General features: G+C 40.3%; 2 protein-coding genes and 1 long non-coding RNA gene across 3 annotated transcripts in view; all 3 read right to left on the reverse strand.

Annotated features, from left to right (window-relative positions):
* The window catches only part of LOC308094995 (uncharacterized protein), a 793,896-nt gene that overhangs the window by 164,478 nt on the left and 602,273 nt on the right, over positions 1–27,145 (reverse strand). The gene's annotated exons all lie outside the window — the stretch shown is intronic.
* Positions 4,399–9,226, reverse strand: LOC308095048. Its single transcript, XR_013934020.1, has 4 exons — positions 9,122–9,226; positions 8,149–8,212; positions 6,060–7,177; positions 4,399–5,543 (listed from the first exon to the last, which is right to left on the reverse strand). It is a non-coding gene; the product is annotated as an uncharacterized lncRNA (long non-coding RNA).
* Positions 18,786–25,308, reverse strand: LOC308095032 (stonustoxin subunit beta-like). Its single transcript, XM_080441947.1, has 2 exons — positions 25,198–25,308; positions 18,786–19,878 (listed from the first exon to the last, which is right to left on the reverse strand). The coding sequence occupies exons 1-2, from the start codon at positions 25,262–25,264 to the stop codon at positions 19,334–19,336; spliced, it is 612 nt and encodes a 203-aa protein (XP_080298073.1). The 5' UTR covers positions 25,265–25,308; the 3' UTR covers positions 18,786–19,333.

Here is a 27,145-nt window from a genome sequence, read left to right on the forward strand (position 1 = left end):
TTTTCAGAACCACTGATCTATCTAACTCACATGGACTTCTGTTCTGATCTGCTCTTCTAAACATTTTGCTGACCAGTGTTGAACTCCATTACATTTTTAGTAACTAGTATTGTAACTAATTACTTTATTCATTCAACAACATGTGTTACAATGACTGAGATTAAAATAGTCTTCAGAGGATTATAATGTTTATTATCATCCAGTGATCTACTGTCACTCTAACCTCAGCACAGCAAGAGACATGACCCACCCTATTCTGCCTCTGATTGGTTTAGGTTTAAACAAGAGGAGTGATGATTGGTTAAAGGGGTAGTTCACCCCCAAAATAACTTTTTTTCTATTGATTACTCACCCCATGGAGCCTTGAATTCATGGATATTTTTTTGTTTTTGTCGCATTCCTTCCTTTATTATTTGATTATAATAAATGTGTCCCCATTGATTCCGGTAGGAGACACAAATGCATTTGTGTCTCCTACCGGAATCAATGGGGACAAATTTATTAAAATCAAATTATTGGCTTAGGAATGTGACAAAAACTAAAAAATATCTATGAATTCAAGGCTCCAGGTGGTGAGGAATCAATAGAAAAAAAGTTATTTTGGGGGTGAACTACCCCTTTAAGGTATAGGGTCAGATATCATGGTAAGCCAATCTGAGGCAGAGCTGGGCGGGTCTTGCCTTTGTCTCCCTGGTGCAAACATACGCAGGAAACACTCCTCTCCGCAAGCACGCAGGCGTGCACGTGCACACGCGCACGCGCACACACACACACACACACACACACACACACACACACAGTTCATTTAAGTATATTAAATACCAAGTGGTTCTAGTATATGGTATAAGACACTTCAATAAAATTAACCCCTTCACCCCTATATTCTTAGTAAAACACAGCTGAGTTGGCTCTGTACTTGGACAGCTTTTTCCCCTCTACACCAAATCTCTTTGCCAAAAAATAGCCGATCTACAAGCTCACAATGAGTCACACAACGCCACACGATCCCCTCCAGAATAGGGTCTGTAGGGTTCAAGTGGTTAACATTCTTAACACCAGACTAGAGAGATTATTGCTACATTATTGCTATTATTGTTTAAAATCTCTTACCCTGCAATAATCTTTATGCTTTGATCCGACGAGTTAAAACTAAATGGAGTCCAGACGGTTCAGTTGAATCAACACACTGACAGTTCTTGGGCACAGACATGAAAAATTACACCCTTATCTGACAGGGCAGGTACTTTGACCTGCAATCAACGGCAGACACACACGCCCGCGCACACACACACACACACACACGCACGCACGCACGCACGCACGCACGCACGCACGCACGCACGCACGCACGCACGAACGCACACACACATGCGCCCACACACACACGCGCCCACACACACCATTTATGACACTGTGCAGGTAAATGTTTAACCACATTGTGTGACTGGAAGCTGTAAACTGGTTCAACTGTTCGTATGTAAGATATGACTAGCCTGGTAAACCCCTCCCTCCGGATATCTCATTTCCATTTGATGGAATTGATGGATTACAAATGTTTTTTTATCCAACTGTTAAATACCGGTGGTTCTTGAACGTTTTTATTTCAAGGACCAGCATAACTCTTGAGAGTGTACACATGTGTACACTCTCAGAGTTACAGACCTGTAAGGGTCCATTTGGTTCCATGTGTACACTCTCAGAGTTACAGACCTGTAAGGGTCCATTTGGTTCCATGTGTACACTCTCAGAGTTACAGACCTGTAAGGGTCCATTTGGTTCCATGTGTACACTCTCAGAGTTACAGACCTGTAAGAGTCCATTTGGTTCCATGTGTACACTCTCAGAGTTACAGACCTGTAAGAGTCCATTTGGTTACATCTGTACACTCTCAGAGTTACAGACCTGTAAGGGTCCATTTGGAAACCCCTCAAGTAACCCAGGGGGTCCCCCCGGACCCCACTTTTAGAACCTCTACAATAACATGTATCAATGCAGTATGTTTGATTGAATTAGTGTTAAGACCCATTAAGACCAGGAAAGCATCTGTCATTTTACATTGTAACCATTATCTTATGCTTTGGCTATTCAAAAATAGCAGATCTACAAGCCCATAGCACGGCACTCTGTGCAGCGCTATGGGCTTGTAGATCTGCTATCCTGAACATTAATGTAAATCTTTGAATACATACATTTTTTGAAACTACATTTTTAACCCAAGTGTTTGCTTATGGGGGGTCCCTGGAACAACGTGTTTTGATGGGGGTCCCTGGAACAACGTGTTTTGATGGGGGTCCCTGGAACAACGTGTTTTGATGGGGGTCCCTGGAACAACGTGTTTTGATGGGGGTCCCTGGAACAACGTGTTTTGATGGGGGTCCCTGGAACAACGTGTTTTGATGGGGGTCGGCGGCCAAAAACATACAGTTTTGGGGGACCGATGCGTTAAAGAGGGAATGGTTTAAAATCCTAAAGCATTCCAACACTAGTTGGAATAAGTAATAATATATATATGTGTATGTTTTAAAGCATTTATAACTCAAATCTTTGATTCTGGGGGTCCCTGGAACACAATATTTTGAGATGGGGGTCTGCGGCCACATACATATAATTTTGGATTTAGAAGACATTTGTAGAATCCCCAGAAGCAAATTTAAAGTTAGGTTTGAGTTCAAAATGTTTGCTTTATAATATATATTCAAAGATTTGCACAAATGTTCATGATTTTCCAAAAATAGCAGATATACAAGCTCATAGCGCTGCACTCGGTGATCCCCCCCCCCCATAACTCTGAGAGGTCACAAACTGTTGTTGCATTTGTACTCTCTGAGTTACAGAAAATAGCAGATCTACAAGCTCACAACACCTCGCGTTGTGAGCTTGTAGATATGCTATTTTCACATTTTTGACAATTTGACCGATGTTTGACCAGTTTGTATATAGTTCGGTCACTTTACTGTCATTTGCCCCCCCCCCCCCCAGCCAATTGTATATGGCCTGAAATGGGCTTACTAGTAAAAGTATGAGAAACAGTGTAAGGATGTCATGGTTTCTGTGGAGCTTCTACTGTTCCTGTGGTGACTGGAGCAGCTTGTTCTGGAAGACATCAATCAAACACAACTCATAATTACCTGGAGAGAAATGAGTTTCAGGTCACCACACACACACACACACACACACACACACACACACACACACACACACACACACACACACACACACACACACACACACACACACACACACACACACACACACACACACACACACACACACAAGAAGACAAGTCATTTTATGTTTAGTTGGGCTCGGGTGTTGCCTCTGAAAATAGCCGATCTACGAGCTTGTAGATCGGCTATTTTCAGCATGCAACCAAGTGTAAAATCAGCCATTACGACACCATCAAGACACCGCCAAGATACATGTTAGTCGACTAAATCAACTGTAGATTTAATCGACTATAATCTTATATTTTGTCGACTAAAACTAGACAAAAACTCAAACATTTCAGATGACTAAATTATGACATTTTATTCAAAAGACTATGACTAAAACTAAATCTAAATCAACAGTGATGTGAATACAGTTTGTACATCACAGATCAACAGAACATGAAGAAAGGATGAATAAGCTGTGTTGCAGCAGCTTGATAAAGAACCATCACAGCTCTCCTTCAGTGTTTACTGATTGACCTGTAATCAAAGTTTACAATAACACTGTGATTCTCAAAGTGGGGTCCGGGGGTCCTTGAGGGGGTTCCACGGGGTCCCCCAAAATGTGTTAATATAGCATCAAAATCAGTTTAGCCACTTCAGACCTACATACATCAACTATTTGAAAATAGCAGATCTACAAGATCAGCAATTGGCATGATCTGTAGATCTTTTAGAAAGTTTTTCAAAACCTTTTCAGGTGGGTGTCTGCGGCCAAATATACAGTATATATATGATTGATTTTTATTTGTTAAAGTGTCATGCTTCCAACTAGGGTGTGCCGATATATCGTCCCGCGATATATCGCGATACGTTTTCGTGACGATATGTATCGTTTTTTTTTACAATAATAATAATCAGGCATGCAAACAGCCCCGAGGTGAAAAGGGTGACAACATGTTGTTTTTTTTTCGGGTCAGGTGTCACACTATTGCCCTATTTGGATTCAAAACGGCAATTGTTGCTGAAAAGCTACAAGTTCGCATATCTGAATAATGCAAAAACAGAATTATTTGTTTGCATTTGCTTTTTTTCTCCCCCATATATTTTTCATAATAAAAAAAGTGCGTATCGTATCATATCGAAATCGTATCGAAGTTGTGAGCCAAATATCGTATCGTATCGTTTGGTGAAATTAGTGTATCGGCACACCCCAGTTCCAAGGAAGCCCCGCCCATATGGACTTACAGGACACTTTTACATTTCATTTGACATGAACAATGAACAGACATGATAATTCACCAACAATGAGCCAAACGAATAACCAACTAAAACACTCAAGAGCTCAAGCTTCACACTGTATCTATAATACCCACACATTGTATTCATTTGAGGGTCCTTGACATGAAAACGTTTTACAACCACTGCTGTAACACACATGATAAACACATCTCTGTCTGTGTCTATCAGTCCAAAGCCTAAACTCTGTTTACATATATAGTGCCGAGTTTGAATCCAACTCCTACAATATATCACATCTAAATGGGAATCTACATGTAAATCTTACATTGAGATATTCAACTTTTCTAAGCATACTGTAACACATTAAGAAAGTGAATGTTTTTCACCAATGACTTTTCTGCTTATAGGTCTACATCTTAACAGACCATTAACTAATGCAACATCAATACTGTACTGAATGAAGTGGTCCAAACTTGTAAACACACACTACACCATGTATTGTTGGCAGACCATGGTTATTAGCTTGTTCAAAATTACCTTGCATTACCATATTTCCAAAAATGGATGAATACAAACTTAAAAATGACAGAAAACATGGTTTTAATATTCAAATGTATTTCAGAATGCAGGTAAATACTGTCCCTGGTTGTTCCAGGTACGATTCCAGGCCATGCCAGCAATGTGTCCCTGAGCAAGACTCTTAACCCGTTATTGCTCCCCGAACGGCGTAAAATAGTCAATGCAGAGGACACATCGTATGTGCAAATATACAGCCACACAAAATACCCCCATAAAAAAGAGGGTGTTTAAGAACTATTAGTGCAACTCCAAACACTGCAACAAGAACAGCCTGAAGCTTCAAGTCTTATAATGTCTGTGAATCTGTAAACATTTGACTCCTTTTTGACTGTATAGAACAACAGTCTATTGTCCATGAAAGAACAGTATTGTCCATGAGGCTGTAAACCTTGTACTGTATGCACAAGGAAAACACAATAGAGTGTGGCGGGGTGCCCTAAGTTTGACTTGCGCTCGTTTCACTTGTGTTCTTTGGGATGCCTCCCTCGCGCTCTGGAGCAGAAGGAAGCCACTTCTTCACAGTTTCACTGAAGTCCTTGTGGGTCAGCTTGAGGTCGAACTGCCGAGCAGCAGCTGAAAGACAAGATTACAAAAATAAGAGTGAGGAAGAGAGAGAGAGTGTGTATGTCCCATACAACTTCCTGTTATATTAATAAGAAAATCACCCTCACTCTGTACAGTAACACAAACTACAGTCAGCAGCCAGTTAGCTAATAGACTGGACTGGAAAGAGGAGCAAACGGCTAGCCTGGCTCTATCCAGGTAATAACATTTGCATCCGAGCACCTCTAAAGCTCACCAATTAGGTTGTCTTTTTTTGGTTTATTTCTTATAGCTTGTACTTTCACCATCACCTGATTCCAACCTAACCTTTTCTGTTTTGTCATTTCATGCTTTATTCTTCAACAGGGGATTACAGAGAGACATGAAACAAGGGCAGAGAGGAGACATAAAATACATTATAGGAGTTGAATTCAAACTCGGTACTATATGGCTCACAAAGAGCATAATTATGTTCTGAATCACCATCAGTCACGCCTCACTCCCTAAACTTAAGCTATTAAGTAGTTTGCAGGGGAGGAAACTCACCAAACATGCAGTCTTGTATTGCCGTTTCCTTGAATGGCTTCTTGCTGCTGCAACGCTTGTCTTTCTTTCCAGCCCAGTTGTACTGACAGGCCAAGGCGTTAGTCAGAGCAGTTGCCAGCATCCGTCTGATCAGGTTCTCTGAATTGGTGCCTCCTACCAGAGCCAGGCCAGCAATCTAAACTAGAAACAAATTTCCTGAGAAAATGTAAGTGTGCCTGCAGCTGGCTGGAGACTCAAACGTTCAATCACACTGACAAGTAATTAATCACATTCACACATCATAATAACTTCAAACAGAACATCAGCACCTCTGCTCTGCCGACTGACACATGTACTGTAGGCTACATAGTACTGACTGACACATGTACTGTAGGCTACATAGTACGCTTTGAGGTGTTTGAAGGTGTGTGTGCAAGTTTCTTACTTCTGAATATTATCCATATGTGCACTGTGCAGCGTGTGTGTGTGTGTGTGTGTGTGTGTGTGTGTGTGTGTGTGTGTGTGTGTGTGTGTGTGTGTGTGTGTGTGTGCGTGTGTACACTTGCATTGTGTGCATATGTTTGTATTTGCAGTTATAATATGCAAAGCGTCATGCCAGTGTGTGTGGTATATTGACATGTTTCAAAAATACAATATCATGCCGAATACAAGTGAAAGAGATACGGACACAATATGATTAACTGAGGATGTTGTCTATGGTTTCTAATGTTATATATCAATATTTTCTATATGTCCTGTAATAGAAACACAACTGGGTATGACCAAGGGTCAGAGATAACTGTTCCTGGAAATGACCCACGATCACAGGGAACTGTTCCTGGAAATGAGCCAGGATCACAGACACACAGTTACTTTACACCACTGCAAACAAGAGCATGTAAACATAATATTTTTTTTTTTTTAAATAATAAAGTAATATAAACTTTGAAATTGTTAAAAACTAAATTAAATGTAATTGTAAAGACAGTAGGCCAAAATCACAAATGTTCCATAACAAACAGCAGGCTGTCAGCTGTCACCTGACTACACTAGAAGCAGTGTCACGTAACACGTACATGGCAGAGGATGAGTCATCATGTAAGGGGAAATATCTCAGCGTCAGCGCTGTCCAAAAGCCTCTAGAAGAAGAGCAGAGAAAAAAAAACTAAATTTAGCAAAACTACCGAAAATGTCTTCAATATTTCAACCGACACAAACGGATGTTACTGTGAGTCCCCGCGCAGGCCTCCCCGCGGGATGCAGTTACTATGGAAACGAACGCCGGGCATGAAGACGCGGACGCAGCGGTCCGGCTGTTAGCTCCTCCCACTGAGGCTGCCTCAGTGTTAAGGCTCCCCTAAACACTGAGGCAGCCTCAGTGTTAAGGCTCCCCTAAACACTGAGCTGTACATGAAGCAGATCCAGCATGTAGTCTAGAGCAGTAGGCTACTTCTCAAACCTTTTCATGTCAAGGACCCCCACAATGATATGTAGGCTATTAGGCTGCGGACACCCATCTCAAAAACATTTTGTGCCAGGGATTTTTCAAAAATAGCAGATCTACAAGCTCATAGCGCGGCACTCGGTGCCGCGCTATGAGCTTGTAGATCTGCTATTTTTGAATAGCCAAAGTGTGTGTGTGTGTGTGTGTGTGTGTGTGTGTGTGTGTGTGTGTGTGTGTGTGGCTCTATATGGACACTTGTGTTACATATAAATATCATCCTTTGGTAGAACATATTATGGTTTTAGGATTCTATCAACTTATTGTTAGTTAACCCTTTAAGACCCTTTAATGACTTCTAAATCATAACATAAAAAAAAAACAGTTTCTATATCATTGGTGCTCAAAACATTTTCATGTCAAGGACCCCCAAAATGATATGTATTTGGCCGTGGACCCCCATCTCAAAACATGTTGTTCCAGGGACCCCCAGAAGCACAGATCGGGGTTAAAAATGATCGCTTGCAAAGGGTTTGCACAAATGTCCAAGATTTTTCAAAAATAGCAGATCTACAAGTTCATAGCACGGCACGAAGTGACGCGCTATGAACTTGTAGATCTGATATTTTTGAATAGCCAAAGTAATGTAAAAATGACACAGATGCTTACCCGGCTTTAATGTGTTGAGGAGTCTGGGCCACGTTCACTGACTAGTTCTCTGTGGACTGACATTCTGGGAAGATTGTAAAAGACAAATAATGCAAAACAAGAGGCTGAAATACTGTTCTATCTCAGCTCTCATAGACAGTCTGTCTATCTGGAGAAGACAATGTTTCATATCCTTCACTATTACATGTTTTTATCAATATGAACTTATTATTTATGCATAAACATGAATTAACATTATTCCATACTTCTGCTCTGACAACAGTTAATACTGTATTGACTTACTAGAAAGACACTTTACAAGACCCTACTGGAGAGAATTAACTCATTTATCAACACCAACAATAAACATTTCTCAACACAAAAGATGGACTAACATATTAACCCTTTAAGACCGGGAACGCATCTGTGTTATTTGAAGATTTCTTTGGCTTTTCAAAAAATAGCAGATCTACAAGCTCATTGCGTGGCACTCGGTGTGGCGCTATGAGATCTGCAATTTTTTTTAAAATCTTGTTTTTTTTTTGCAAATCTTTGAATAATATATACATTTTTAAAGCGAACACTTTTAACTCTGTTTCAACTTCTGGGGGGTCCCTGGAACAAAATATTTTTTTATGGGGGGTCCGCGGCCAAATACATCTAATTTTTGAGAACCACTGATATTATAGCAACATAAGTTTTTCCAAAAAAACTGTTAGAATTTAGAACACATTCATTTCGTAGAATCCCCCAGAAGCAAAGAATATAAGTTACAAATGTTACCATTAAAAATATACATTCAAAGACACAGGATTTCCCCCAAAAATAGCAGATGTACAAGCTCATAGCGCGGCACTCGGTGCCGCACTATGAGCTTGTAGATCTGCTATTTTTGAATAGCCAAAATAATTTCTGGTAAAACCCTCAAGACAAGCTTTGTTTTACATCACAGAGCTTATTTTGAACATGTTTTATGTTCTAATACTTTATTTACCTGAACAAACAGGGACAAACTGATGTTGTTCTTTCTCTCTTCCTTGAAGAATGACGTCACCTGACCACCTGGAACTACCTGTGTCTCTCACAGGTGGAGTCGCCCCCTTGTGGTGAAACGTGGGATAGGTCTTTTCCTACTGCTCATTCAAAGACACAATAAGGCTCTTAAACATACAAGAAACATACATGATAAAACACACATGTGGGGCTGCCTCAGTGTTTAGGGGAGCCTTAACACTGAGGCTGCCTCAAATTTGTGTAGATCTAATGTTTTGTAGATCTAATGGCCCTCATTTATCAATGCGGTGCAGCCCAAATAATGGGCGTACGGCGAGATCACCGCACCTTTCGGCATTTATCAATATATCCTGACGTGGGCTTCATCCTACCGTAAGCTGAAATCTCACGTCTGGTAGAGACCAGTTGTTGACTTTGGCTGCGCCCGTTTATTCCATTCTAGACCTGCGGAGCAACATTGTCTGACTGTCTGACAGGCATCTGGACACATAATCCACTCCTAAATGTATATCTACTAATAAATAATCCCTGTGAAAATATAAACATTTATAAAGTAATTTAAACAAACTGCTTTAACAGTCATTCGGTTGCATTGGCTATTTTAAAATAGCAGATCTGCAAGCTCACAACCGGTCGCATCGCGACGCGTTGTGAGCTTGTAGATCTGCTATTTTCAAAAAATATGAGCGCTTCTGCGAGTGCATTTTCGGGACTCCCGAACATCTTTTCATGGACAGTGAGGTGTACAAACTTACAGTAGCTTGTCCTATGGTATGGAGTTATGTCATAGAGAGTTATGAAGACTACAACCTGGCTGGGTTAAGGATATAAACCCGACGCTCCAATCTCTTATTAACGTGGCGGCACGGGATCACTGCCGCCCGTCCGAGTCTGACTGCTTCATTTTAGTGTAACTTGAACGCGCACTGTTCGGTATATGGGGTAAATAAATTAATATGCAAACGTATTCCATTCATGGCGATGTGATTGGTATCATTATGTCATTCATGTAGGCTACAAGCCTACGTGACAAAGATTGTACCGCTACGGATTACATGAAAGACACAGTTGTGTGTGTGTGTGTGTGTGTGTGTGTGTGTGTGAGAGAGAGAGAGAGAGAGAGAGAGAGAGAGAGGCGTGTGCGTGTGTGTGACTTGACAGGCAGCGAGGCGAGGCGAGCCGGCGAAACTCTTTCTTTTCGGTTCTTCATGTCGTAAAATCGGGGTGTTACCAGAATATTTAAGGGCGTGTTATTTAAATGACGCTCGTTTTCAGACGGGAGATTTATCAATGCTGGGACCAAATGAACGCTCGGATCGGCTTTGTAGGATTCGTTGATAAATGTGACTTCGACGTTGGTGTACGGCCGAACATATGGAAAAATATACGACGTTTATACGCTGCCTTGATAAATGAGGGCCAATGTTCCCCTCAGAAAAGGAATTCTAGGGTTCAAGTGGTTAATGTAAAATAAACTAAATCCTATCACACAAAGATTTGGTGGTCCCCCTATAGTAGCTCTGAGGACCCCCTAGGGGTCCCGGACCCCCTGTTGAAGACCCCTGATGTAGACAGTGTCCTAACATACATTTAACAATGAAACAAAATGCATATAAAGATCCAGTTAAAATGTTTTTGTATAATTGTTGTGCTATTGCTCGTTTAGATGTTTGAATGTTCATGAAAGACAATGGACTGGACCTGATGGGGAAAGCTTCAGAGTAAAGAGCTGGGTGGGACTTGAACCCTCGAACCTCTGGATCATGTAGACAGAGCTTCAACACACTGTGCTGCCTGCTGCCTTGCTTCATCACAGTCTTCATTCTGCTTTGATTAACAACAAACAATGATACAATAAAAAGAAGAAAAAAAAACTTACAACAGCATATTAGTCTATGGTTTGTTGTGTTGCTTGTCTAGATGTTTGAAGGTTCAGAAACCACAATGTCTCTGGCTTTTATGTCATTATCCATTTGTCTTTTGATGAAGCTTAACATAAAATGTAACACAGTGGCTCAATGGATCAAGAGTCTGCCTACAAAATGGGAAGTTGAAAGTTTGATTCCCAGCTCTGACACAGAGTGAACGTGTCCCCAACATCTTGCCAACTGTTGAATACTTATTTTGTGTGTCCGTGGGGGTCCGTGGCCAAATGCATATCAATGTGGGGGTCCTTGACAACAAAATGTTTGAGAACCACTGAGCAGAAGGTCACAGGTTCAAGTCCCGACTCCAACGGTGTGTCTGAGTGTTCTTAAGTAAGACACTAAACTCCAACCTGCTCCTCTGTGGGCAGACATCAGCTGGGCAAAGCTGAAAGCTCCATTTCTCCCACAAGATCAAATAGGTCTAATTAGAAGATGAATAAAGCTGCTATCGGGCAGAATGCCTCGTTTCTTAAAGCACAAGTTAGTGAAAATAGCAGATCTACAAGCCCACAAGCTTGTGGATTGGCTTTTCTCGCTATTTTATTAAATGTATTTTAATAATAAAAAAGGAATGGGTTTGGACACAATATTTTGTATATATCAGTGAATGAAATGTATAATTTATTAAATAAAATAGGTAAAATCAAATACATCTTAAAAAATTAGAGTGAGCAACACTTTATTAGCAAAAAAGTATTTTATTGATATCCTGATAGGACAGTGATAAAAAGCCACAAGGAACCTTAGTTTTGGAGATTCCTCTAGATAATAATAATAACTTTTAACAGAGTATTTCACTACACAATACAATACAATACACTACAGTATTGATACTTTTACTTGAGTAAAAACTGTGAGTACTTCTTCCATCACTGTATTAAAGCACATAACTGCTGTGTATTTTAATGCAGTTCAAACGTGCAGATCCCCATAATGTCCAGCAGATGGCAGTGCAAAACCACATATTTTATATAGATGAATGATTGATTGATTCTTTCACAGTCGATACAAAACAAAGACATGACACAATCACAACCACTTTATCCATGCATTTGTTGGCTATCAAAAATAGCAGCTTTACAAGCTCGCAGAAAATATTTGAAGAACGAAAATGTGGACCCCCAGAAGCAAATATTTGAGTTAAAAATGTTCGCTTTAAAAATATATATATATTCAAAGATATGCACACATTTTAGATTTTTCAAAAATAGCAGATCTACAAGCTCATAGCGCGGCACTCTGCTATTTTTTAAATAGCCAAAGCTAAGTGGTTAAAATGATTGTGACGCTATGTTAACAAATTTTGCTGGGGACCCCCCAACATGTTGTGTTTGACAGAGCTATAAGTGTATTCTGAACCCATTAAGACCGGGAACGCATCTGTGTCATATTTTAATTTATTTGGGCTATTAAAAAACAGCATAATCTACAAGCTCATAGCGCGGCACCGGGTGCCGCACTATGAGCTTGTAGATCTGCTGTTTTCCAAATCCTTACAGTTTGTTGCTCGGTGGTGATCCAACTTTTCCATGTCAAGGACCCCCAAAATCATATGTATTTGGCCTTGGACCCTGCAAATAAAAGGTGTGAGAACCACCAGTACTAGTGGACTCATAATGTGTCATATAGTGTCGTAGTAAATCAGTGTCATACATATTCTGAAGAAAACCTGGAGACTGATATTCAGTTATTGGTTCTTATGATCAAAATAAGAACAATAATGTTATGTAAAACAGAAAATGTAAAAAAGGCCAAGTCTTTACCACGGACACATTGATGAGCCCTGCTGCATGGCCATGGACAGAAAGATGAAGAAACTGGACGTATGATTCTCATTGTAAAAACATATAAATATGATACAGTATGTAATGATAGGATATAATATGATACAGTATGTAATGATAGGATATAATATGATACAGTATGTAATGATAGGATATAATATGATACAGTATGTAATGATAGGATATAATATGATACAGTATGCAATGATAGGATATAATATGATACAGTATGTAATGATAGGATATAAATATGATAAAGTATGTAATGATGGATATATTATGATACTGTATATAATAATATAATATAATATGATAAATGTCTCATTCTTGGTCTAGTGTGATGAATGCACTGAAGTGGAATGAGAGCTGGATGAACAGAATCAGAATCAGTTTTATTGTCACATCACAGGTTTACAAAGTAAAAAAGTGGGTGAAATTCATTTTAGTGCAGCTTAATAAAAAACAACACCACAGCAGCCGTAAACAGTGGACTGGCACGAACGATGACATGATACAAGGCGGCAACTTCGTTGCCTCTCAATGAAACATGAACAACAAACATAACCATATACCACCATGGCGCTAAACGATCCCTCTTAGGAATAGTTTTGGACGGGGAGCGGGGGTGGGATAGAATGGGGTACACAGGCAAAAAAAGCACTGCTCGCACGCTCTGGTGCGAAGGCATGTAGTGCAGACATGTGTGTGTGTGTGTGTGTGTGTGTGTGTGTGTGTATGTGGAACTCTGTGACATGTCCTTGGGCTTCACCCAATTCAGAGCAGTCTCTAGCTACAGAGCTTATCGCATGTTGTTGTTGTGCGATAGCAGCGAATTGAGGGCTGCGTGAGACGTCCTTGAATGGCTTCCGAACCAAAGTCATAACACCAGGTGTCCATGAGGGGGGCTGGTGGAGGGGGGGTGGGTTCTTGGTATGGGTACGGTTCTGGGGAGGGGGGAGGGGGGGGGGTGGGCATCTTCTCCTCTGCATTTCGCTGGGTGAAAAGTCCAGGTTTTTGGCTTGGGGGGGGTCCAAATCGATCCTAAAAATCCAAAGCAGACAATTTATCTACTCTTTATCCAAATGTGGGCCTTCCAGTCTGTCCAAGCCCGCTCTGATCATGGTCAAATAGCCTTGCAGCGCGGTTATGTCGGCGCGAAGAGCACCGGCTCGCTCAGCGGCACCTCTAGCTTCGACCTCCGCACGTGCCATGATCTTGTCTAGCTTCGTGTCCAAACCACGGACCCTTTCGTTGTTGTTGTCCACCTCGTGCCTCAGTTCAGTGATGTTGCCCAACTTTGCGTCCAGTTTGGGGATCCACTCGGTGATGTTATCCATGTCGCGTCTTAGCTCAGTGGCCATACCCGTCAGAGTAGCCAGCGCTCTACCCGCCTCCGCACCGTCCCGGGCAGCTCTCATCTTGGCAATTTTTCGATACACAAGTGTAATCTTGGCAATTTTTCGATACACAAGTGTAATGCCCGCTCCAATCAGCAAGAAACCTGTTATCGTTGCTGCGAAGATATATACATCTTCTGCATCCTCAATTTGCAGCACTTCAAAACACAGAACCCTCCATTTGAAGTCAGAGTCACCCATGTATCCACTCAGATAGGTGCCGTCTGGACAGATTGGCTCATCTGGGCCAGATTGCCGGGTTGAGAAAATTTTGTCAATTGAGTTTAACGACCAGTTAATAATATAATCCATGTTTATCCCGAGACTGTTCGCTCGTGCAGTGGAGAGAGGCTGGAAAGTTATGGGGATAGGATGGGAGGAGAGAGGAGAGGGTGCGACTGCCTTCGTCAAGCAGCAGGAGCGAATGAATATGAATAAACATTTTATCTTTGAATGAGTGTGAGCAGAAAAATTATGGAGATGGCGTTGTTTGGAACTTGTTCAGATCACCAACATATTGGAAGGGGTATAAAGCAGAATCGTGCCTTTATATCTTTATTAGCAAGAAGAAGGATACTATTGGAGTGGAAATCACCACTGGCCCCTAAAGCATCTGTATGGCTTAAAGACCTCACAATGGCCCTCATTTATCAACGCAGCGTATAAACCGGCGTATATTTTTCCATATATTCGGCCGTACACCAACGTCGAAGTCACATTTATCAACGAATCCTACACAGCTGATCCGAGCCTACATTTGGTCCCAGCCTTGATAAATGTCACGGCTGGAACCTAGCGTCATTTAAATAACACGCCCTTAAATATTCTCAAAACGCCCCGATTTTACGACATGAAGGACCAGAATACGACCAAAGACATCAAAAGCCAATGAGAAAGAGTTTCCCCCGCCTGCCTCGCCACACACGCACACGCCCCCCCCCCCCTCTCTCTCTCTCTCTCTCTCTCTCTCTCTCTCTCTCTCTCTCTCACACACACACACGCCCGCCCAGCTGTGTTTTTCATGTATTGTAATCCTTACCGTAGCGGTACAATCTTTGTCACGTAGGCTTGTAGCCTACATGAATGACATATTATGATACCAATCACATCGCCATGAATGGAATACGTTTGTATATTAATTTATTTAACCCATACCGAGCAGTGCACAAGCAGTCATGTAGGATATTCCCCGTGAGACTCGGACGGGCGGCAGTGGTTTCGGTCCGTCACGTTAATAAGAGATTGGAGCGTCGGGTTTATATCCTTAACCCAGCCAGGTTGTAGACTTCAAAACTCTCTATGACATAACTCCATAACATAGGACAAGCTACTGTAAGTTTGTACACCTCACTGTCCATGAAAAGATCGTCGGCAGTCCCGACCGCGGGACTCCCGAGTCCCGACGCAAAAGCGCTCGTATATTTTGAAAATAGCAGATCTACAAGCTCACAACGCGTCGCGATGCGACCCGTTTTTGAGCTTGCAGATCTGCTATTTTAAAATAGCCAATGCAACTGAATGACTGTTAAAGCAGTTTGTTTAAATTACTTTATAAAATGTTATATTTTCACAGGGATTAATTATTAGTGTGTAGATATACATTTATGAGTGGATTATGTGTCCAGATGCCTGTCAGACAGTCAGTCAATGCTGCTCCGCAGGTCTAGAATGGAATAAACTGGCGCAGCCAACGTCAACAACTGGTCTCGACCAGACGTGAGATCTCAGCGTATGGTAGGATGAAGCCCACGTCAGGATATATTGATAAATGCCGAAAGGTGCGGTGATCTCGCCCTACGCCCATTATTTGGGCTGCACCGCGTTGATAAATGAGGGCCACTGTACCTACATTTGGAGAAAATGTAATTTAATCTGAGAGGATCACCGGGAAAATTCGATCAGGTGTGGGGCCCTATGATTAAATATATAACTAAATTAAAGACGTTACAGGACAGATAAAGCAAACACCACCATCGACACGTTGACAAGCTCTAGGTTAATACATGCTAAAGGAAGAAAATAACGGATTCCTACTTTACTTTTTTGTATACACTCCATATGTACCATGGGGAGGGTTAGCGAGGGAAATCATAATACTTATGAATTGATTATTATGTATTTTTTATTTTTTATTTTGAGTTATGTAAGTGTATGTTACATGTCTGAATGTTGCATGTTGTATATGGGATTGGAGTGGGGGGTAGTAAGGGCACAAAAAAAAAGAAGTACTTTTGACATCCTATAGCAACTGTATTCCCATGTACTTGTCAAAAGCAATAAATACACATTTAAGAGTGTGAGCAGAAAAATTAAACAATAACTATCACATGTGTTCTGATTATTGTGCACAGTGTATCGTGTTAATGAGGAATCTAAACAGCACAGAGTAAGGATTTCTAATTAATTTAGAGATCTGTTATTTATGGGTGCTTCTGTAGGTCTATCCATCAGTGTGACAGTTTACAGTTGGTAGTAAGCTTTGTATCTATAGTGAGCTGTATTGATTGATTGAATATTTTATCAGGCAGAAATGTAAAACAGCACAAGTACAGTTAATAACACTTTGTCTAAAAGGTCCGTCCAAAAAGTCCTTGCGGTCTTGTTTCCATTGAGGTCGTGACATGACAACACTATGAATATTAATACACAGGAACAACGACATGTCAAGAATACATTTATTAAACTATTCATACTTCTACACATGATCATACAATAACATGTGAAGAATGAGAATAATATCACATTCATATTCAATGAAAACACAATAATGGAATGAGTGAGGAAACAATGATGTAATAATGAATCAATGAATAAACAATGATTGATTTGAGTTCATAAACACATTTAGTAGATGTTTGAATCCAGAGTGATTGACAAAGTCCAAGATGAGAGTCAAACTATGAGTCAAATCTGCTGTCAAAATGAACACTGCTCACATCACTCGGGTGGCTCAGTGGTAAAGTCCCTGCCCACCACCACGGAGGTTGTGGGTTACAATCCACCGTGGTGCATCCGGCTTTGTCCAACGTCTATGTGAACACAACTGGGGGCGGGGGGGGGCCACTGGTCAGCGGGGAGTGTTGGGCGGGAGGAGTGGGACGAAGGCCCTACGTCCTGCCGGTGGGGGCTCCTCACTGGCAGGTGAGCCAATAGGAGACAACACAGAGATGTGTGTGGGGAGGAATTCATTGGCATGACGACTAAACTGGGGAGAAGCTTTGAAAAATCACACCCAGTGTGAAGTGAGCGGTGCTATTTATGAGTTATTAATTTCATCATGCATCTCGGTAGCCAATCACAGCACGTCCTGCGAAGTGACGTGCTTAAATGCTTTACATTATTATTAATTTCATCATGCCCTCGCTAGTCAATCACAGTGCGTCTGCGAAGTTTGAAGTTAATTTCATCATGTGTCTCGCTAGCCAATCACAGCACACCCTGCGAAGCTTAGCCTATGGGCGTGTTTTCCACAGCATGGCGTCACAGCGAAAGAAAAAAGTGCACGACGGAAAGAAAAACTTTCACCACAGATGGGTCCTAAACCCTCTTATAGGAGCGGTTGCACCGCTCAAAAATGATGCTACTAAGTTAAAAACATGTAATAAAAATAATGAACACTGCTCACAATGTGTCGCTTTGTGACGTAGATCTTAGATATTAGAGGGGGGGGGGGGGATGGACCAATTACAAAACCCTGTGGGACTCCAGTCAATAAAGTATACAGAGTTAACTGGTTAAGTATAAAGGTTTATATACAATAAACAATATTGATACTGTGAGAATTACATGATCAAATATACAGTTTTCCTCAGTCTATTCTTGTGTAAAAATATCAAAAATCAAGTATACATAAAATGAGTTTGTGACAAGAGACACAATATGACACTGATATTTACATCATCATCATCATCATCAGTGTTGATGGACAGTATTTATGATACATATTTATAAATGTATGGAGTGGAGGTTTGTTCACTTCTATCTAATCTAATCTAAGATCTAAAGCTCCCTGTGGTGATGACTCATTTTGTACCATAGAGTTTGACCTTAATATGGATTTCACCAGGGACCCCATTTGAACATATTTGTGTTAGGGACCCCCATTTGAACACATTTGTGTCAGGGACCCCCATTTGAACATATTTGTGTCAGGTACCCCCATATGAACACATTTGTGTCAGGTACCCCCATTTGAACATATTTGTTTTAGGGACCCCCATTTGAACACATTTGTGTCAGGGACCCCCATTTGAACACATTTGTGCCAGGGACCCCCATTTGAACACATTTGTGTCAGGGACCCCCATTTGAACACATTTGTGTCAGGGACCCCCATTTGAACACATTTGTGCCAGGGACCCCCATTTGAACATATTTGTGTCAGGGACCCCCATTTGAACACATTTGTGCCAGGGACCCCCATTTGAACATATTTGTGCCAGGGACCCCCATTTGAACACATTTGTGCCACGGACCCCCGAACAACATTTGTGTTGTTACAATTATCAAAAAATAATATATAAAAAATCCAATGTTTTTCTTTTTTAAATAGCCAATGTATAAAGGGGGTTAACGTGTTTAAACTGATCTTGAGAGCACTGGTTATCAAAGTAGGTTCCAGGGGCCCCCGGGGTCCTTGGGGGGGTTCCAGGGGGTCCTTGAGGGGGTTCCAGGGGGTTCCAGGGGGTCCTAAGCTAAATGATTAAATATACATTAATAGCATCAACCTCAGTGTAACCACTTTATCCATGTATTACTTTGGTATTGGAAAATAGCAGATCTACAAGCTCACAGTGTGTCATAATGTGATGTGTTGCGAGCTTCTTGTCTTATGGGTCAGGGGTCAAAGGTAAAAACTCTACGGGAGCTTTAATGTGTGACTGTCACTGTGCTGCTTATTACATCATCATGATGATGTCACCGTGATGTCATGATGAGTCACTCATGCCCAAATATGGAGTCCATGACGTCAGACTCATCTAGTCTCAAAGTATCCTGGCAACAGTGGTAACCATGACAACCTGCACTCACTCAAACATGTTGAGTAACCATGGTGACCTGATGTCATCCTCACATAGAGACTCTATCTCTGCTCACACAGACACACTGAGGAGGAGGGGGACCAGACCCTGAACCCAGCATAGAGAGGTTCAGAGAATGTGTTCTGGAAGGTGTACAGGTGTGCCAGTGAGTCAGAGGACACTTTATAGAAGGACAGAGTCCCAGCAGGCCAGTCCAGATACACTGATACTCTGTTAGAGTCAGAGGGACTGACAGGGAGGACAGTGTCCTTACTATTGTGTCTGACAGTGTAACTGTTACCATGGAAACCACCATCACTACAGTCCAGACTCCAGGACTTGTCATTGTATCCAAGCCTACAGTCATTACTTCCTTTCCTGCTGATCCCTCTGTAAGTCACTGCTATAGAAACCACTTCACTCCACTCTACCTCCCAGTAACAGCGTCCAGTCAGACCCTCTGTACACAGAACCTGAGGCCATACATCAAACCTGTCAGGATGTTCAGGATATGATTGATTCTGTCCCACTGTCACCTTTCTGTTGTTCTCAGACAGAGAGAGGTTTCTGTGTGCTGTGTTTGTGTCCAGTGTGAGAGGATGGAAATCTGATGAGAAAAACAACACAGTAAACATTACATACATCATTGGCTGGCTGGCTGGCTGGCTCACACACACACACACACACACACACACACACACACACACACACACACACACACACACACACACACACACACACACACACACACACACACACACACACACACACACACACACACACACACACACACACACACACACACACACACAGCCTGACGACAACACAGTAAAATGTGAGTCAGAATGTCTTAAAGCCTCCAGGTGAGAAGTGACTTTCTGTGAGAAAATGTTTACATTAAGTTTATGTGAAATGACATCAATGTGGAAAAGTACTCACATGTTTTACTTAAGTAAAAGTATCAATACTGCAATGTATAAATACTCAAGTAAAAGTCCGGATTTCAAAATGTACTCGTGTAAAAGTACAAAAGTATTGGTATTAAAATGTACTTAAAGTACCAGAAGTAGAAAGTACTCATTATGCAGAAAAGTTTTCAAATGTATAAATTGTATAAAAATCTTTTGGAAATAGCAGATCTACAAGCTCACAATGTGTCGCATCGCAACGCATTGTGAGCTTATAGATCTTCTATTTTCAAATGGCCAAAATGAATAAAGGGCTGAAGTGGTTAACATATGTTTTGTAAGAATAATCTAAATGCTCCAAGTAACTAGTAATTGTAGTGGAGCAAAAGTACACTATTTGCCTCTGAAATGTAGTGGAGTAGAAGTAAAAGTACAGAAAATTGGAAATACTCCAGTAAAGTAAAAATACCTCAAAATGTTACTTAAAAATACCTCAAAATGTTACTTAAGTAAAGCACTTGAGTAAATGTACTTAGTTTCTTTACACCTCTGAAAATACACACATCCTGTTACATCAAAGGTTCCTAAAATGTTAAGGCTGCGACCCCATTTGAACTGGGGACCCCCCAAAATAATCATATTCTAACTGGGGACCCCTCAAAATAATCATTTGAACTGGGGACCCCCAGAATAATCATACTTGAACTGGGGACCCCCCAAAATAATCATATTCTAACTGGGGACCCCCAGAATAATCATACTTGAACTGGGGACCCCCCAAAATAATCATTTGAACTGGGGACCAGTGGTGGAAAAAGTACTCAAATTCTTTACTTAAGTAAAAGTACCAATACTGCAATATAAAAATACTCTGTTACAAGTAAAAGTCCAGAATTAAAAATGTACTTGAGTAAAAGTACAAAAGTATTGCCATCAAAATGTACTTAAAGTACCAAAAGTAAAAGTACTAAATATTGTGAAAATAGCCGATCTACAAGCTCACAACGCCTCAGCGTTGTGAGCTTGTAGATCGGCTATTTATAGCCAGGTCATTTATAGTCGATTGGCTATTTATAGCCGATCTACCACTTATAGATCGGCTAGCTTGTAGATCTATTTTGTAGATCGGCTATTTTCACAGTGTTTGCCTCTTTCTTACGTAATATTTGACAATTTGGCCATTTGGTGTTAAAAAGGTCTTAAAAGTCCTTAAATTGTAACATTATAAATGTGCAGATACCCTGTATACACTTATACTGTATGTTGGTTTGTTTACTGTTGAGAGATAAAACAATGTTAAGATAATCATCTGGGGACCCCCCACAATAATTCGGGGACCCCCCTGGGGGTCCCGACCGCGAGTTTGGAAACCACTGTGTTTCATAGAAAACATTCAGCATCTATAAGTTAGCAACACCTCACACCATGGTGTGAAGCGTTGCTAACTTGTAGATCGGCTATTTTAGTTATTTTTGAAATAAGGAGGAATTACAAGCTGATTTACAAGCTCACAACGTTTCACGATGCGAGGCGTTGTGAGCTTGTAGATCTGCTATTTATTATGTATATTCATTATATGTTTTTATGCACTACAGTTTTTACATCTACAAGCCGATCTACAAGCTCACAACATGTCACAATACAACATGTGAGCTTAGATCCGCTGTTTTTGAAATAGCCAATCTTTCCCCCGACACGGTCGAGGCAGAAGGCCGCCAACCTAGAGCCTAGGGTCTGCCTGACGTTTCTTCCAGTTAAGAGAGAGGTTTTTCGTTGCCACTGTCGCAAAATTGCTTGCTCAGGGTGGGATGTCGGGTCTCTTCTCTACATGTAAAGTGTCTTGAGACAACTTGTTGTGATTTGACACTTTAATAAAATTGAATTGAATTGAATTGAATGATGCAGGGCATTGTGAGCTTGTAGATTTTCTTATCTTTCCATAACCCAATCTGCAAGCTCACAGGCTATTTTTACCTAATTTTCAAATATAGCCGATCTAAAAGCTCACAACGCATCATGATGTGATGCATGGTGAGCTTGTAGATCGGCTATTTTCATCTATTTCAATTATTGATAATCTAGAATCCAATCTGCAAGCTCACAACCTGTCACAATGTGACGAGTTGTGAGCTTGTAGATCCACTGTTTAAAACAGCAAAAGTCCATATAAAAGTTTATCACACGTTAAACAACATATTGTGAGTTTATGTTTGAAATACAGCTGATCTACAAGCTCACAACCTGTCACAATGTAATTCATGAGTTGGTAGATCTACTTTTGAGTTTTAAACAAAACCAAACTACAAGCTCACAACGTGTCGCAATGTGATCCTAGTGAGCTCGTAGATCGTCTACCTTAAAAAGAAAAAAAAATCAGCTGATCTACAAGCTCACAACACATCACACTGATGTGCTTTGTGAGCTTGTAGATCGGCTATCTTTGTTATGTTTGATATATTGAGGTCTGAGGAAGATCCAGCAGGCTTTAAACATCACATTCATGATGGTAATAAACCATTTAACTTATGGATCATAATTATTCCAGTGCAGAGTTCTGCTCTGCATCTGGCTTTTTAAATTACTTTGGATGAGCGTGATCTTCTACTTGTTGATGTTTGAAATAACTCACTACCTGTCACATTGCAACATGGTGTGAGTTTGTAGATCGGCTGTTTTTTAAATATAGCCAAAACTCATAGCGCATCATAATGCGAGGCTTTGCAAGCTTGTAGATCTGCTATTTCTTGTAATATAGCCGATGTAAAGGCTCACAACGCAACAAGATGTGAGCTTGTATATCGGCTCACAACCTGTCACAATGAGACAAGTTGTGATCAGCAATTTGTATTTATTTGTAATGGTCTATCTAAAAGCTCACCACACGTCATGATCGGGGTTTTTTTTTTTTTTTGCCGTTAATTATAAAGATCACAGGCCACCGTGGCCGATTGGAAAAATGCTGTTATTAGACTACTTTATGTCTTTCTGTCTGCAATGGATAAAGCGGTGAAAGTTGGTGACACACATACATTGCAGGCAAGTAATGAACCTTCCTTGTACCATCATTCATTATGACATAATTAACATTAACAAAACAAAACAAAAGCTGTAGGTTTTGCATATTAAGGTTGAATGAAATGTAGGGCCCAAACCATATATGAATGTGTTTATAGTGTGACATAGTCACGCAAGGGGTTCATAACGCCCACTTTATTCAGTTATTTTTTGGAAAGCGACACCTCTGCATGATAGAGTAGATAGATATTACTAGCCCACTTCATTCTTTGGCCGGTAAAATATAATCTTGTCGGTCAAGGTGGCTGGCCCAAAAAGTGCCTTGTGGAAACCCTGGTCAGGATGCAATGTATTTTGAGTTCGTAGATTGGCTCTTTTTATGTTTGAAATACAGCTGATCTACAAGCTTACAACCTGTCTCAATGTGAATCGTTGTGAATTGTTAGATAGGCAAATTTTGTTTCAAATATTGCAGATCTACAAGCACACAATGTGTCACAATGTGAGGCATTGTGAGGAGTTGTGAGGCATTGGGTCTCATTCACTAAGCTCAGGTCCTCACATATTTTGTACTTATGTGCATATACGTGACTTCCCACGTTCAGTATTCATTCATCTTTTATTGACCGTGAATTTGGGCGGACACTCAAACTCACGTCTGCTCAGGAACAGACTTGCCTTAAACCATTCGTATATGTTATTAGAATGCCTTATTCTTCATGAAAAATCTATGTCAATAGTGCCAAACCTCAAATGAGTCAATGTGCCCAAAATGTGTCAACACATAAAAAAAACACATGTTAAAGATCTATTGCTTGGATGCATATGGTAGACATGATGCAAATTCAACCGAGTATTTCTTTTCAGTTGATACATTTAGAGCTGAATTATCAGGTCCCTCTGCGTGTTTTCCGTTTCTGCAAATGTGGCCATAGTTTCACATATTGGACTTTCATGCCAACATTAATTTATAAAATTGACCACATCACATCACACTTATCATCTGATGAGGATACAGTATGGATGAAATCTAGCTGTGTCCATAATATCCATTCACCATTCTGACGTAGGACAGGATATGTTGTTAATCCTTAGGACAGGTTTATCCTTAGTAATTAAAAAAGTGATCGGATCTCTGCGTTCCTGGATTCCAGCGTCAAAATGTTACCTCAGTCAAATGTGAGCATTATTTAATAGAAAAGGCTTCTATAATATCCTTTTCACTTTTTATTAACCTATTATTTGGTGGTGGGGTTAAACATTGTAACTTCTTATTCTCATTATGAGAGCATTACTTTATTAACGTTCAGCTGATCCATCGTGCGATCGGGGAACTCACTTCCAGACAGAACAGATGTACAAGTTGACAATGCGGTGCGACTTGACACGTTGTAATTTTGCAGATCTGTTCTTTTTTTCTTCACGTGGGTTATTTCTGGTTGCCTTTTATGGTGTTAAATGGGGCGTGGAACAATACAAAGGATCTACACGGGAGCACACTAGTGACTTTAGAACACAAATGAGATACACCTGTGATCCACACAAATCACGGCTCTGCACCCTCTTTCATGAATCACACGTCAGACTTATCCCAATATATATATGTTATTTATGACCAGGATATACACCTTATTTATGACCAGGATATACACCTTATTTATGACCAGGTTAGTGAATGAGGCCCATTGTTTCTGTCAACCCACATGACCTTAGTTTTCTGAAAAACTGTTTTATTCAAAATAAAATAAAAGATTCATGTTGTTATATACATAGAAACATGTAAAATGACACAGATGCTTTCCCGGTTTTAAAGGTATAACAACGTATAGGCTTTCCAGGTCTTAATGGGTTAAGGACCGGGCCAAGAGCAGAGAAACCTCCTGAATTCCCTGGAAGCTCTACTGAAGAGTTTTCAGGACAGTATCTGGGGAGGGGCCAACCCACTATAAAACAGTGTATACAATGTTAATGTGTGATATTGACACAGACAGACAGATACTCACATTTTCTAGGTTTAAGCCAATCTTCTCCTCCATGTTTCACTCTGTAGGAAATAGAACAACAATGCATCAATGTCTAACTGTCTAACACAACGTCTCCACTACCTGACACTACAGTGTTTCTCCTATCATTATCTTGGCCCTGCAGCCCATCCAGACATACTCACTGCTGCCCAGTTTGGATCTCATCACCTCCTCAGACTCCACCTTAACCCCTAGCACTCCACTCTCCTTTATCCCTTCTTAATGCAAGTTTACTATGCAGATATATCTTGTTCTTAATAAAAGTTTACTATGCAGATATATCTTGTTCTTAATGCAAGTTTACTATGCAGATATATCTTGTTCTTAATGCAAGTTTACTATGCAGATATATCTTGGATATGTCTTGTTATTTCTCAACCACAAATGTACAGAATGTTATTTAGATAGCATGTTGTTTAGACATCTGAACATATCCTGATAGATGCTGTGTTGACTCTGGACTTGATAAAACAAAGTGGACCAACACCAGATGACATGGCACCCAAAATCATGACTGACAGTGAAAACTTCACACTGGAGTCAACACAGCATCTACCAGGAGATTTTAGACTATGCAGAGTGCATAAATTAACATACTTTTCAGATTGTCCACATTGCTGTATAATATATAATTTTTTTATGCGCAATGAATCTAGAATATATGAAAGTTTAACTTTTTGAATTATATTACGGAAGAAAATTTACTTTTTGAAAGGGATCTGTATATATATAACCTTATTTGTTTGTTGGTTAAAGTATTAACTAAATATACATACATATTTGCATCCATTTATGACGTGTGACAGAGTGACAGAGTGAATACACCGTTAAGGGACACATGAGGGAAACACTGTACATTCACTGTACTATCCAACATGGACACAGTCCAAGTCTACTCACATGCAGTTCTCCAGAACTGAATCATTCACCATGTTGAGGCTCAGGTCCAACTCTCTTAGGGAGGGATGAGGGTTTACAGCTGAGGCCAGAACTTCACAGCATCTCTCTGTCAAGCAGCACTGAGCCAGTCTGAATGAAGAATGAAACACCAGATTAAAAAAAAAAGAAAATAATATATGAAACACATTATATATGCATTATTCCTGGATTTAGAACCTGGACCTGGCTGTGATGGACTGTCAGGGTTTTGGACTAGTGACCCAAGAGGTGGAAAGGAAAAAAGAAAGAAAGAAAGAAAACAATACAACAAGAATACAACAAAACAAGAAAGAAAAGAAAAGGGTTCAGCTCACTTGTCCCACTATAGTTAATGCATTTGCAGAGTTTAATACAAGGCTGTTACTACCATCTGCAAATTGCTACAAATGAAATGAACAAATACATCCAACAACGATAGTGTAATTGTTTATCTCAGCATGGCAGGACATGATGTAGTCTTGGGTTCCCATGATATCAATCAAACTTATTAATACATTCTCACCACATCATTCATAATATATTCACATAATACAGTACATAATAAAACAGAATTGATCAAAATAAATAGGGTGAATTAATCTTACTTTAGAATTTCACCCACTTTTACTTGTAAATGTGATATGACAATAAAGTTTGATTCTGATTCTGATTCTGGATGAGTCCAATCGTCGAATGTTTTTATTAGGCGAGAATTTTTTGGACGATATGTGTCATTTTATTTTGCAAAATAAATGTATCCTAATGGTCTGCCTCACGAGAATTAAACTCTTCAAATATAGCCAAATTAAATGCAAATTGCAATACAAAGCGTGTGCGAAATGTTAATCAATTTGGGCCATTCTAATAATGATTGATGATGATGATGATGATGATGATGATGAAGGCACGCTCTTGTTGCGCTTATTAGAGTCTAGGCTACAAAACTCAGCCCCCTCCCCGGTAGGTAGGTAGGTAGGTAGGTAGGTAGGTAGGCTACTGAATGGAGCGG

Source organism: Gymnoscopelus braueri, assembly GCF_963280865.1.
Source record: "Gymnoscopelus braueri genome assembly, chromosome: 11".
Lineage (NCBI taxonomy): Eukaryota > Metazoa > Chordata > Actinopteri > Myctophiformes > Myctophidae > Gymnoscopelus > Gymnoscopelus braueri.